Raw genomic sequence first — 14880 nt, 5'->3', positions numbered from 1 at the left:
TCCATGGACTAGTCATTTAGATACAGAAAACGCAGTTTTAGTTAACACGAGACTAGCATGAGGAAGTCCATGGACTGCTGGAGTAATGAAGATAACTTATTGTGGATGCTTTCATCATGGTTGGCCTGTCTATGAAAGATGTTCTACTTTAGCAAACAGAAGATTAGTCCAAAGAAACCAGGGAACCAGCTTTGCAAGGGCACAGGCCACACTCTGGAAAGCAGAAAGTCACCAAACCAGTTCAGGGCTTGATCACATCTGTTTAATTATGTGACAGCGCTGGAGACCTAATAGACACTGACCTAAAAGAACACAATGAGTGGAGATGGCTATATGAGCATTGCTGTGTTCAAGCCACTTACAACTGACCGAGCTTTCATTAAAAAGTGTCCCTACTCTTTTCTCTCTCCACTCTTCCTCCCACTGGTGCTCATGCGTTCACCCATGCCTGTAACCTGACTTAGTCAAATCTCAGAAGCTATGCAAGTCTGGTCCTGTCTAGCTCCCTCCCTGTTCCTCCTCTTCCACCGGAATTATATTATTTCTCTCTGCTTTCCCATTTCCAGATCCCTTCGTACTGCACCCTTGCTCCTCGGTAGAGCAAACTGCTCACAGAAAGCCAAACTACTACAACCTGGGTTGTTTTATTTCTGTTTTTGTTAATATTTTCTGTGATTTTGTTTAAAGCGTCTGCATTTTAAATATTTAACTAAATCTATTATGCAGTAGTGTACAAGAGGGATGTGTTTTTCTGTTGCCAAAGCAAGACTTTATCTTATCAGCTAAAAACCTTTTAAATGCGTACTTAATCAATTACTAATTTATTTGGTTGGTCTTTATCCAAGCCACAGACGACTGAATTACAGAAAGTACATAATGTGAAAGTTACAGTACATAGCTTGTCAGACATTAGCAGACTGAGCTCGCAACACAAATGAAGGATTTTCCCCATGTTTTTACACTTGCTTCTGTTTCTTCACTGTATCTGTTTCACCTTCTGATGGTCCTGTCCTGCTGTTCACCCTTTACAATACAACTTCACATCTCCAACAGTAAACACACCACTCTACGCAACCACACTCCCGATGGTTCTATTTTTACCAACAAGTCAGTACCATCACTGGGCTTAGCCAATCAGAGTTGCAGCGGCAGCAGTATAAGAGCACTGTTATGAGCAGTTTCAGTATCTGTGAGGTGAACACTAAGAAACGATAGGAACACTAGTTGGAGGCCAAAAGATGAAAACTTTTTTACCTGTGACAGTGTTGCTCCTCTTAACTTCAGCAAATGGTAAGTCCAATATGGATAGATTTTTATGATTGGCTTCTGGTATTATTCTGTCCTTGGTTGTTGTTAATGCAAATTTACTTCAGAACACAGAAATGCTACTGTAATTGTCTTGTGCAGGTGTTCAGAGAATTCATAATAATGCCTTAAGAATCCTCATTTCATAAAAACAATTAAGGCAAGGTTAAATTAACCTGAACAGCCCTTGCTTCATAAGGCAAATTAAAGGAATGATACACATATTACTCAATTTTAAAAATAATCTTAAATTATTACACTACAATAAGCTCTAACTTAAGCAGTTTCATAATGTACATGTGACAATCTGCCACAATTCAGACAAAAATCTTTACCAATCAGTAGTAGTTAAACTTTATCAGTTAGGTTGGTCAAAAATTTGGCATAACATAAGGTATCGTTAATTGTTTCCCATATGTGTGATGGACTGAGGATTTGTTTTCCCCCAGTTATTGCTACATTGAAAAAAGTAATTTTTCAACGTTTCACCACTGACACCTGGACTTTTCTTTTTTTTACTACGTACCCACATGATCATCACATCTCTATGCCAAATACCAACTTTCCAGTTGTCTTGTACAGGTAGAAGTAGTTGGTTATTCATATTGATTGTAATATATTTAACCACTGGCTTTTTAATGTTTTTTTACAATATTTGCTGTACATATTGTACTCTGCCCTGGTTACACATAACCATTTAATTAGAATTGTGTTTCGTCCAAACTGAAAGACTCAGGACTAATTTGAAAAGTTTACTAGTAATGTTTAAAAACTACTTAAACAAACCTAAACACAGAATACGTCTTGCTTATAAAACATGATGCATGAGTGGGATACCAAAATCTTTAATTCAGACATAATAAAGACTGTAGGTTTTTAACATGCTTAAATCAGTGTTTTTTTAAAAATATAAGCAATAGCGCCATACAAATGATTCATCTTACAGTTCTGCGTGAGTCTTTTGTTTAGATTACGATGAGTGAATAATTTGGAATAATCCCTTCCAAAACTTCAGAGGAGATTTGTCTCCACTGAAAAAAACAACAACCTCACTTAATGGAAAGAAAACTTTAAATCTGTTACTTCAATCTTATTTGTGTTGAAATGCTCTGGCAAAAGAGTAAAATCGCAAATCATCTATTATTCACTGAATTTGTAAACAAAAAAAGTAAAAAGTTTCAAGGACAGTTAATTATTTTAAATATGGTAAAAGAGGCCTGTGGTACTTTTGGAACTCATGGTACTGTTATGTAATTTAAAAAATTACATGATTAACATATTTATTACAATAATTATCAATTAGAATAGCATTTGATTCTCACACAGAATGTAATCTTTATATAGACCTACAGCTTTAGACACTGCTCAGACATTTGGTAACTTTCAAGAAATATTTTCCTGCATTTGAAATGGCAGGCTTTGAAAAAGATTTTTTTCTCTATAGTTATGAAAACCTGATAACTGGTCAACTGGGGGAAAAGGAAGAACAGAAAATTGCATAAATGCTTGTAACTAGATAAGATTAGTTACTCAAAATATGTAAAATGTTTTTAGTGGTCTGTAGTTTGGAAGAAAACTAATAACTCAGTAATAGCAAGGATTTGAGTAATAATATTTCAGCCAAATGTTCAAACTATTATTTTTTTCAGATCCAGCTGACAGTCTTAAACATGATTTGAGATCCAGGATAAGAAGAGGTATTTCAGTTTTTGTTGTGAATGTAGGTAGTTTAAACCACACATACACTAGTGAAGTAGTATACTTCATTTTTAAATGAATCAAATATAAACAATTTCAAAATCAGTTGTATTCCTTTGCTTACTACAAATTTTATTTCAGTGTTTCAAAAGGATTTGTTAGAAATTTCTTCTGAAATACTCTAATAAGATAAACAAATCTTCAAAGTGAAATGGTGTTGTAGATTGTATGCAACAACAACATTAAAGCACAATGGACCAATAACTGTAGGGCTAAGAGCCTTTACTTAGCAAAACCCTTCTCAGTTACAAATGCATAACAAACAACACCAACCCCTGTGAAGTCTTTTATATCTCAAACAGACTTAATACCATCTATGTGCAAATGTGGCATTTTTAAGCCTTCAACAATTATCACATTACTTGTCCTCTAGTGGCAGGTCAACCATAACTACAATCCTTACTACAGCTGACCAGTTGCACATTGGAATAATCTTATCTGGGCTTTTCTGTTCAAGCGTTTTTTTCTAAGAAGACAGTCACAGGTTCAAATGAGGAGGACAGCAAATACAGTGAGTAAAGCATTTTCTAAAACAAAATGTAAAGAAAGGCTTCTACATTTGGGACTGAAACAAAGTTTCTACAGCAAATTTCAGTTTCCTCCTACATCAGTTTATATGGAGGCCTTAAAGCTTTCTGCTATCCCATCAGTAATGATAATATCCACAGCTGAGTCCTCTGTCAAATCCCATTCTGTCGCATACTGAAAAGTATAAACATCTATTTTACTGTACTAATCTAGTCAAAAAAGCATCTTTTTGTTTTCAAACTCTGTGTACCAGAAACAGTATTATTAACCTGGCGATTCATTATTCTCCAAAAATTTTATTGTTCAAATAAGCATGCTCTTCACTCACCTTTTCATTCATTTTGTTTCTTTCACAATTAATCTTTGTGTATGTCACTTATTTTATTGACTGAACTTTATTTTAACAGAATGAAATGTACTTGTCATTATTACCCTGCACATGAACAGATGGTCATAATATTCTTCTTGGTTAAAGAAGCTTTTAAATCAATAACTTATTTTTGTATTGTTTAGAAAATATTATATTTCTGTTTCCAATTATTTCAGAGAAAGATATCGATAAGTGATCATGTTCTCCTAGTCTGTTAAAAAAACAAGAATGATTTCTATTAAGTTGTGTGTTATTGCTTTCAATACTGTTTTTATAATCCATGAATTCTTTGTGGACAGCATCACTGACTGTCTGCTCTGTCTGTGTTTCTCCAGACTGTGTGGCTGAGAAGTGTTTCTTAGAAATGATGAAATGCACACGCCCAAAGGCCAGCGTCAAATATCAAATCTCAGGTATGCCTCTTGTGCATAGATTTGTCTTCTTCTAAAAATGTAGGCAAAGACATCCAGAGAGAAACACAAATTGTGCAATTGCGTTACTAAAAAACCTAAAGATTAAAAAGTTTCAGGTGTAGACTAATTTAAGCTGTATCCACATTTCCAAGAAAGGAGATGTAAGTATGACTTGTTTCAAGGTTTGCTCAGTTTGAGACAAATCTGAGACATATTTTGGAAAGTTTTTATAATTACATTCATTTTTGTTAGATAAAAGATTAATTTAGTATTATTTTATTACTGATCCAACTTTCCAGACTCATTCTTCTGTGAATCTTCAGACTCGAACTTCTGTGAATAAGGAAATATTATTAAGGAAATACGAAATAATATGTCCTCTTCCAACCTGAAGCTTCCAAATCAGGCAAACACTGTGTTATCTTCTTACATGACATTTGTAACAAGTCTGTTTTTAAAATCCAGTTTCGTATTTTTCAGACGGAGAGCAGAAGCAGCTGATCCAAGTCCACTGTGTAATTGAATTTGGTGTCTGCACAACCAACTGTTTCAATGCACAAGCAAATTTTAGTAGTGCTTGACCCCTGTAATGTACATGTATATAGAATTTTTAAATTATAAAGTAAATGAGCACTTGCAGAAACGGAGGAATTGGCCCTTTTTTCCACTATCCATTTAGGGCCCAGCATAATGAAGCTTTGCCCTGCAACTGGATGTCTGTTCAAGGTTTACTTGTGTTGCAGTTGTACAATGCCCAATGACCTTTGCATATTTAGATACAGTTGGGCTCCATGTATAAATAGTGTTGCACACTTTCCGTGTTTATTTTATAACAACACACATTAAGTCTTTTCTAAATTCTAAATGTTGTGAAATTGAACCTTGGGCTTGGTATGTTTTATTATTATTAGCCATAATTATTTGACATCTCATAATTCTCAATGTTGTTCACCACATACATTGCTGTTCAGATGGAAAATAAATGCGCTACTTTATGCACGTACTGTATATCAATTTGTATCATAGCACAATTACTGTAGTAAACTATAGGACTGAAATGTGAGTTAACACACTCTAGAATTAGTCATCAGTTTAGTAAACAATTCAAATCTGCTTCCCATGTGTATAAAACATAAATTCCTGAATATTAAATTACATATGATATGATGAAGATGTCAGACAAAAAGAAATACCAATGTTTTTTTTCCAGTTGCTTAAAGCTGTTATAATTTCCCTAGGCCAGTTAAGAAAACACTAATTACATTCTATATGGCCATTATATGGCCAGCAGCCATATCACTCTGCAACTCACAACTGGCAACCCACTGAAGCCCAGCAGGTGTGAGCCTGGTCAGTACCTGGATGGGAGACCTCGCAGCTGCTGCTGGAAGAGGTGTTAGTGGGGCCAGCAGAGGGCGCTCACCCTGTGGTCCATGTGGGTCCTAATGCCCCAGTGTAGTGACGGGGACACTATACTGTAAGCAGGTGCCGTCCTTCGGATGAGACGTAAACCAAGGGCCTGACTCTCTGTGGTCACTAAAAATCCCAGGGCGTTTCTCGTAAAGAGTAGAGATGTAACCCCGGCATCCTGGCCAAACTTCCCATTGGCCTTTACCAATCATGGCCTCCTAATAATCCCCCTCTATGAATTGGCTACATTACTCTGCTCTCCTCCCCACTGATAGCTGATGTGTGGTGAGCGTTCTGACGCACTATGGCTGCCATCGCATCATCCAGGTGGGGCTGCACATTGGTGGTGGTGGAGGGGAGTCCCCATTACCTGTAAAGCGCTTTGAGTGGAGTGTCCAGAATAGCACTATGTAAGTGTAAGCAATTATTATTATTATGACATTTTTAATGTATAACAACAACAAAAAACATTGGAAAAGGTGCAATATTTCAGACTTGCAAATCATGACAATTGAAGAATTTGTGCTATCCTTTTTAAATAACAGAATTACTTCTACTCTGTAGCATCTTGCAAAAATACTTAGCCCTATCTGATGATATCCCATTTTACCGAATTACAAATAACGTGTTGCACACCCATTTTTTAAAGTGAATTTTTTAATGGAAATTTGAATGCTCAGACTGAAACCTTTTCTAAGTGAAAATTCAACTGTCAACAAAAACTTCAAAAGAAAATGAAAAACTAAAACGTGTTGATTGCATAAGTATAACTGCAATGTACTTACGTTTGCTATTTTAATTCTAAAAAACAAGCCCCCTGTACAAGCGTGAATGTGGTTTATATATACAAATATTTAACATGTGTTAAAAATTCTTCTTATTATATTTTGTTTGGTCTCTTTACACTACGAATTAGGTCTGGCAGATTCAGAACAGCTGGATAAACCTACGACGGCTTGAAAACAGTTACGAGAGTCCCTCTAGTGGTACACTAGGGAACAGCAGGTGCTCTGATCCTGCCAAATAAAGCAACTTCTTATCAAGGTAGTCGTTTTCAATCTGAAGCAATGTCCTCCTAGTACAGTCAGAGTTAAACTCATTTTTTTTTAAATATAAAACAACAGTTCTGTTACGTATTATGTAAATTAATCTGTAAAGTGAACAATTGCATTAACAGTCATCCTTCTAAGCAATATCACCCTGCAGCCTAGCAATGGCAACCCACTGAAGCTAAGCAGATGTGAGCCTGGTCAGTACCTAAATGGGAGGCCTCCTGGGAAAAACTAAGGTTGCAGCTGGAAGAGGTGTTAATGGGACGGGTACAGAGCGCTCATCCTGCTGTTTGTGTGGGTCCTAATGCTCCAATATAGTGATATGGACACTATACTGTAAAAAAGGCACCGTCCTTCAGATGAGATGTCATTAAAAATTCCAGAGTGGGACATGAAAAGAGTAGGGGTGTTAACCCAACATCCTGGACAAATTTCCTATGGGCCTTTACCAATCACGGCCTCCTTATAAACCCCATCTCTGATTTGGCTTCATCACTCTGTTCTCCTCCCCACTGATAGCAGCTGTGTGGTGAGCGTACTCACATTATCCAGGTGGGGCTACAGTTTGGGGGTGGTGGAAGGCAGTCCTATTACCTACAGTATGACAAGCTTTGAGTGGAGTGACCAGAATTATTATTACTATGATGTTATAGATGCATAAAATAAATATACAATTAAATATGCCTGCATATTGATAATGTTAATTCACTATGCATGAGACAGAATTCCAAACATATATCAGAATAGTGATAATTTGCAGGTATTGCTCCCAACTACACCACCCGTTTTAAAAGAGCTCAGACCCTTCTCCCCGGACAGGCTGTCGGAAACCCTAGAGCCATCTGTGCACCTGCAGACCAGCACAAGACAGACAGATTACATAACTGCAGGTTTTTATTCTACTGCAGTGTGTGCAACTTGTAATCACAACAAAGTATCACTGTACATATACAAAAAAAACTAATTAACCACGTAGTTTCATGCAACCAAGAAGAAGAAAAAAATCCCAAATAGCACTCTGCTGGCTGCACAGTCCTGTCTCTGTTACGTTGTGAACAAAAAAACAATTACCCATAAGCACCCCCTTCCCAGATCAGCTCATTGCAGTCACCCAAGCGAGTCTGCCCCCACCACACCGAAGAAGAAAAATAACTCAACGAAAAACACTTCCGTTGCATCGCTACTGTCGCTACCCTCCCAACAGCCCTGAACTGTACATTCCCATCATACCTCCTGTACCCTTGTGTCTGAAACAAGAAGCAGGGCGAGGGGAGGAAGAGAGATCCCCAGCCCTTAATCTCCATGGCCAGGGTTAGATAATTATCGTTGGGTTCTTATTTTATCATCATCCCATTGGCTGGAACTCCAGGACTTGAGTGAGGGGCAGGAATGTCCAGAACAAATTGCGCTGACTTAGAGAAGTGATCGGTCACTACCGTGATTATAGTATTACCTTGACTATTTGGAAGATCTGTTATGAAATCAGCCACTATGTGGGACCAAGGACAGTAGGGGACAGGAAGGGGGTGAAGGAGACCAGCTTTCCTAGCGCGTGGGGTCTTAGTTCTGGCACAAATTGGACATGCCCAAACATGATCTGCGACGCCAGATCGCATGGAGGGCCACCAGAATTCCCTGGTCAAAAGATCCAAAGTGCGTCTGATGCCTGGGTGGCCAGCGAACCAGGAATCACGGCCCCACTGCAAAACTGCCAGAGTTGCTGGAGTGAGCCGTGAAGCTGGGTAAGGGCTTGGGAGTGCTGACTGAGGAGGGAGCAAACAGATTGAACATCTGTGGGATCCATAATATTGGCTTGGTATTCTGTTACGAATCCATGTCAGAATGTAGAAGGATCCTAAGCAGATGAGAGAGAGAGTCAAGGTAACAGTAAAGAACACTGGAGTCTAATCCGAATCGTCAGGCGAGATCGTGGTCAAAGAACGGAAAAACAAGGTCCAAATCCAAAGAAGTCGTTAACAAGGGGTTTCCAGAAAAAAGGCGAGGTAGGAGCTCTCGAGATGGGGAACTAATACCGAGCGTCGAGCAGACAGTAATGAGGGTTTAAGCTGCGACTAAGAGGTGAGTGGAGCAGGAGGTGATACTGTAGTTAACGTGTGGCTGAACCCTGTTAACTCGTTTGCTGGTGGTCGTGACAACTGTTTTGGGTACTCTGTACCAGCTCATTTTAGTTCATACACAAAATATCTTCAGAACTGGCCTTTGTATTAAAATATAAAACTGTGATATATGTTTGCTTTGTGTGTTTGTGTTTTTGGTCTAGGTCAACCGAAATGCACTGCCCTGTCCTATATACTGTACATACTTTAATAAAATATTTATAGCAATATAGCAATAGCAAATTGCAATTAGCAATATTTAATTAAAAAAAAAACTTGTTCTCATTATTTTTCATAAACCTTTCATATCCTTGTGACAAGTTACAATATGCATAATTCCATACAGTAGGAACAAGTAATAGGTTTATTCCATGCTGAAAAGAGAAGAAAGAAAACACAACGTTTTGGCCATGGAGCCTTCTTCAGATTCATGTAACAAAACCTACTGTATGGAACAGTTCAGATTAAATCAGCAAAATAAAATAGACCAGTTATGAATCTTATTCTGAACAAGTCACACTCCACAATTTCAGAAACTGGGACTTAAACACATTTACTGTTTCAAAAACCAATGTGCACATTTCATATATGGACCACATTTGATAGTTCTCTTATCAGTCTTTCAAATTAAATCTAGAACAGTAATTATCAAAGTTCAGTGCAAAACTATCAGCTACAATTAATCCCTTGATAACACAGCATTTCACTATGAATTTCTCTAATCTGGATCGTTGAAAACACGTTGTACCACACAACCCATTAAATGTTTCTTGTTCAGAAATGACAGGCCTTATGAAACAAAATACTGAAATACGTGGTGTACACATACTGTAAGGGCAGTGTGTTCTGTCCTTTTGTGTTGCTTTATTTTTGGCAGAGATAATCTATTTATTTTATTATTTGGATTGCAGCCCACCAGCCTTAGACAGCCCATATTTTTATCATACAGGCTACAAAAGCATGTAGCACCCTAAAATGAACAGTAATTAAAATATGACTGATCAAGAGCTTTAGTAATGTCCTAGTAATTAAATTCTTAGTAATACAGTCCTTCATTTCTTTAGTCACACTCCACTGCCTCTAAACTTTCAGGGTACTTTTATATTGTTGCCACTAACAGCAGTAAAAGCACAAGCTCGTTGCTTAAAGTGAACAAAGGGATTTACTGCCTTTTTTGATGTATACTATAGACATAAGTCACACAAGGCTTTTCGTTCCACCTTTCACAGGTGGTCCTTAGATCAAAATTAATGAGAAGCATTTAACAGATGTACCCACTGAAATCCTTTTCATCCACATGTGATACAACAAATGCTCGTTACTGGGCTAGCAAAGTCTTTCATCCACTATAGAACAAGTTAGACTTTCAAATTGCACTTACAGTAGCTCAGACCCTGTGTTTACCAACATGCACATATCAAATTACAGTCTACAAGTGTATAAATTAATGTTTAATTTCCTAAACTATTCTACTTCCTAAATTCATCTATATCATGAGTATTATGTAATACCATGGTTGGATACAGCTGTGTAGGAGGTAATTTGTCAGAACCCAAGTGCAAGAGACTGGAGAGTGAAAAGTGAAAGGTGAAAATGAGATAATGAATTACCGACCGGCGAGGCTTAATCAGCCAAGGCCGGTCAGTAATGGGGAGGAACAACGATCCCAGGAAAAACCGGACAAACTGCATCTCTGGTGGAAAGAAAGACTGTAAAACAACAGACTGCTGGAAAGGAGTCTCAGGTATGGAAGGAACCCAAATAGCGAGACCCCTGAAAGGAACCAAACTGGCTCTGAAGGGCAGCCCTCAGGAGTGTCAGTGGTGTAGGTCTTCAAACTCGAGGGTTGACGAGGTGAGCAGTGAAAAGGATAAGTGTGGAAAGAAGTGCTGGCTAGAATCGGAGACAGTTGTGTCAGAGCAAATCCGCCAGTTGGAAAACAGGGAGTCTTCTGTATAGGAGAAACCGAGTTGCAAACTTCCTGTGAAGGGAGCCGGACGGCTTAGAAGGGCAGACTTATGGCCACAGAGTGCTGTGCAGAGTGAAGGCTGGCTGTGTGCGCCGGGTGACACTGGAACTACCGCCGTGCAGAGCAAGGGCTGGTTCAGTGCGCCGGGCAATGCTAGAGCTGAGGGAAAAAGACTAACTGCAAAGCCCATGGATCAGAAAAAATAAAAGAAGGCTCGGGATTGGAGAAAACCCGAATTGCCAGTGTCCTGAAAAAAATACAGGGAGGCTCAGGTACAGAGAAAGTGAATAGCGAGTATTTCTGAAAAAAAAAAAGAGAAAAAGATCAAGGGAGCCTTAGGTATAGAGAAGCCTAATCCAAAACGCTAAAAAAAAAAGGACCAAACAGGTTTCAGGGCAGTCTTGAGACTGCAATGTATGGGCAGGGTAAAGCTCGGCAAAAAAAAAATCTGGAGAGTGAGACAGAAGTGCAAGTGAAAATCAGAGTGCTGCGAAAAAATGACGAAGTGCCGTCAAAGCGGCATCTCATCTTAATACTGTATAGAGATGCAGGAATTGAATAATAAGCTAATTAACACAGATCACAAAAGGGTGATACAGTCGGAGTAGCAAAACCCTGGGAAACTGTGAGCCTGCGTGAGAATGTGTTTCCTTGCTAGCCGAGGAACAACGTATTGACAGAATATGTCTTTACATTTTTTATCACGGCCCAAGTGAAAAGTGGGTCAAAACATGATGCACATCAGCTTGAAATGGTTATTAAGACAGTATCTATGTTCATAAGCTACAATCTACCGTCTGTCACCACATACTAGACTGAACGACCAACAGGAAGGCAATAAATATATTTATTGCTGCAGATCAGTCTCACCCCACCTGCCACGTTTCAGTTCCTCCTATCTGTCAGATACTATAAAAACATAAGAAATAGTTACGTTTAGGATGGCAAATAAGAAGAAGCTATTTGGCTCATTTAGCTAGTTTAGCTATTTGTTTGCTAGTAACTTTAGGCTTCTACTTCTGTTCTCTGTTTTGTGCTTTGCTGCTGATTCTGAAGACATCCATTGGATTGACATTGAGGATTTTAAATAGCTAAATCCCCCACAGTCTGTTCAAGACTAGACAGATTAAGTGCTTTAGAGTAGGAGATACATTTAGGTCCTGGGTTCGATTCCTCCCTGCTGTGCCTTCTGTGTGGGGGTCTCCTTTTTCTCCCTCTGACTGTGTGGATTTTCTCTGGGTACCCTAGTTTTCTCAAACAGCAATGAAGAGGTGCCTTTGGAGTTCATTTGCATCTCCAAATTGTCCCGTTTGACTTCCTGGTGATGGGCTGGCATCATGTCCAGGACGCATCCAGTCTTTTCTGCTGGGGTAAGCTCTATCTCACTGCAACCCTGAGTTGTGAATGATATGTATTGAATGGTTGTCTGTAACATTGGAACAAATTCTTTAGATACGTTGTATTGTTGGTGACTCAAAAGTTAGAATTGCTCCCTCACCCTGACATTGTTTCCTCCCCCAGTCTAAAGGCATAGTGGTAGGTTGATTGGCTGAGAAAACTGGCCCTGGTGCGAGTGTTCCCTGCGGTGGACTGGGATCCTGTCCAGGGTGTAACCTGCTTTGTGCCTGCGGCTTGCCAGCTAAAGTTCCAGCTCCTCCTCAACCCTGTATTGGATAAAGTGGTTAGTTAATGGATGGGTGGATGTTGTGACACTTGGGAAATAAGTATCTTTATTTGTTTTTATTGTTCAGGTTTTACCTATGGATAATAAATTTCAGGTGATGGTATAATCCTGCAGTAATATACCTGTTTCAAACTGGAGACTGGGATATCCCTGAACTATGCTCAGTTGCATTTATCTGCTGAAATTGTTTTTATATAAAGAAGCTCAGCTAGACAACCTCTTCTTGATGCCAAAAACGTAACAGTGTGGTCATTTGGTTTCTCATTCCGTAGATGTTATGAGTTCCCATATCTGTGTGTTTTTTAAGTGTTGCATTTTATTGATTGCTTTGTTTAAAAATCAGTCGATGAACACTGCATGATTAACATAAAATGAATTGTTGATATAAATCATTCATATGATGTCAAAACATTGCGAGTTTATATTTTTATTAGAGGCTCTGACCTTAAAAGCGGTGCCCTTTGATCATCCATACCATAAATCATTATAGACAGGGTTGATGCTGTCCACAGACAACTACTGGGCTGTTGCTGAGAAACCACATTGTAAATGGGAAATACAATTAGTATTCATTTGTATGCCACACATGATATATTGTGGATGTAAAAAAAGATCACTGCAGAGAATTATTGCCAGGAAACGAAAACCTGAAACCTGATAACTGTGTGGCCAAAAAAGAATTTATGAGTGTCCTGATTTTAAAAATAATTGCTATAACAGCTTTGATGGTACACTTAAAAATGCAAATATTTACGTCAAACTAGATTTAATGCTGTCCGTTTTACTCAGTATTTTATTGAAATACTCGTTCAACTTGGTTAAAACAAACAAAAATTTAACGCGAGTAAACATCATAGAATTTCGTAAATACAGAAAAGTGTTATATCATTAGATGTTTCTCAGCATTAAAACCAGTTATCATATCTTGCAGAGCCTAATGTTTATTCACTTCTTTCTTTTCTAAACAGTTGTTTCACTGAAGCTGTAACAGTAAACAAGTTGGAATGCAGTTGAGGTCATTTGCAGGGCAGAAGTATTTAGATCCTTTGCTGTCCCATTTTGTGAAATTAAAAAATGATGCTTTTATATTATTCAAAGCCTGAATTTGTGTTTACTGACACACTCTTTCGGGAATTGCACTTCTATAGTAACAAACAGACTACTCAAACAGAAGATAAGACAGGCTACAGTAAATGTCAGCAGAAACTACAGAAAAATGTTGTTGATTGCATAAGTATTCATACCCACGAGCTCAATATTTGTTAGAAGCATCTTTGTCTGTTCAGTTCTGGCTTAGTGCAATATTTGCTATTCTTCTTGGCAGAATTGTTCAAGCCTACTCAAGTTACTTGGGAATTGCTTATGGGCATCAGTTTTCACATCTTTCCACAGATTCCCAATAGGGATTTTCAATGGCACACTCCAGGACATTCAGTTTTTTCTTTGTAAGCCATTCCAGTGCAACTCTGGATCATGGTCCTACTGAAAGGTGATTTTTTTGCCCCAGTCTTTAGCAGATTGAAACACGTTCCTATAGTATTTGCTTGTGCTTTGCACTATTTTTCTTTCAAACTAAACAAGCTTTCATTGTTACACAAGCTTTTCGCTGTTAAGGAGAAGCATCCTCATAACATAATGCCAACTCTGCCCTTCCTGACTGGTAGAGATGGTTTTGAGTTTGAACCAAATATACCAAAAACATCCACTACCTTTTGTCACATTTTTGCAGGATCATTCAGATACTTTTTTCAAAATGCCATGCAGGTTTTGAGACGGCTTATTTTCAGTAATGCCATCCTTCTTGTCGCCCTGCCTCACAGGCTAGTTTTGCGAATACCCTTTAATTACAGTACAATAAAAGTTACATAAGAATAACTTTTATTTACAGTACAAAGTGCCCTTCCAAAACCCAAGGACGCACTACATGTACAACAATCAGACAATCAGACATACGTACTGTAGGAGAGATTAGGATCTACCCTTCCACCCGAATTTCTATTATAACTTGTTAGAATTCCATTTTCTGCTTCAAAGTTTCACTACTATATTCTTTAAAGTAAAAAACTGTGAAAACTGTGCAGGGGTCTGAATACGTTTACAAGGTACAGCATGTGTCTTATATCTTAAGACTCTATTGTAAAAAAGCAGCAAAAATTTGGTTTTCTTGTTAAGCAAGCTCCAACTAGACTCAGTTCTGATATGAGCAGACCACAAAATATTTTTTAGAGCCTTTGACCTGACAAACCCTACAAGCCCTAACTGAGATCCTGTCTA

At 38.2% G+C, this 14880-nt stretch overlaps 1 protein-coding gene across 1 annotated transcript; it reads left to right on the top strand.

The window, feature by feature from the left end:
- The first annotated feature begins 1185 nt into the window (after positions 1-1185).
- Positions 1186-5373, top strand: LOC148837430 (uncharacterized). Its single transcript, XM_088912189.1, has 5 exons — positions 1186-1290; positions 2955-3002; positions 3521-3574; positions 4297-4374; positions 4855-5373. Exons 1-5 carry the CDS (start codon positions 1239-1241, stop codon positions 4953-4955), a joined length of 333 nt encoding a protein of 110 aa, XP_088768315.1. The 5' UTR covers positions 1186-1238; the 3' UTR covers positions 4956-5373.
- Positions 5374-14880: the final 9507 nt, after the last annotated feature.

The sequence above is a fragment of the Atractosteus spatula genome, chromosome 3, assembly GCF_055471065.1.
Source record: "Atractosteus spatula isolate fAtrSpa1 chromosome 3, fAtrSpa1.hap1, whole genome shotgun sequence".
NCBI lineage: Eukaryota > Metazoa > Chordata > Actinopteri > Semionotiformes > Lepisosteidae > Atractosteus > Atractosteus spatula.
The sequence above is the reverse complement of the archived record's forward strand: the minus strand, read 5'-3'. Positions and strand labels throughout refer to the sequence as shown.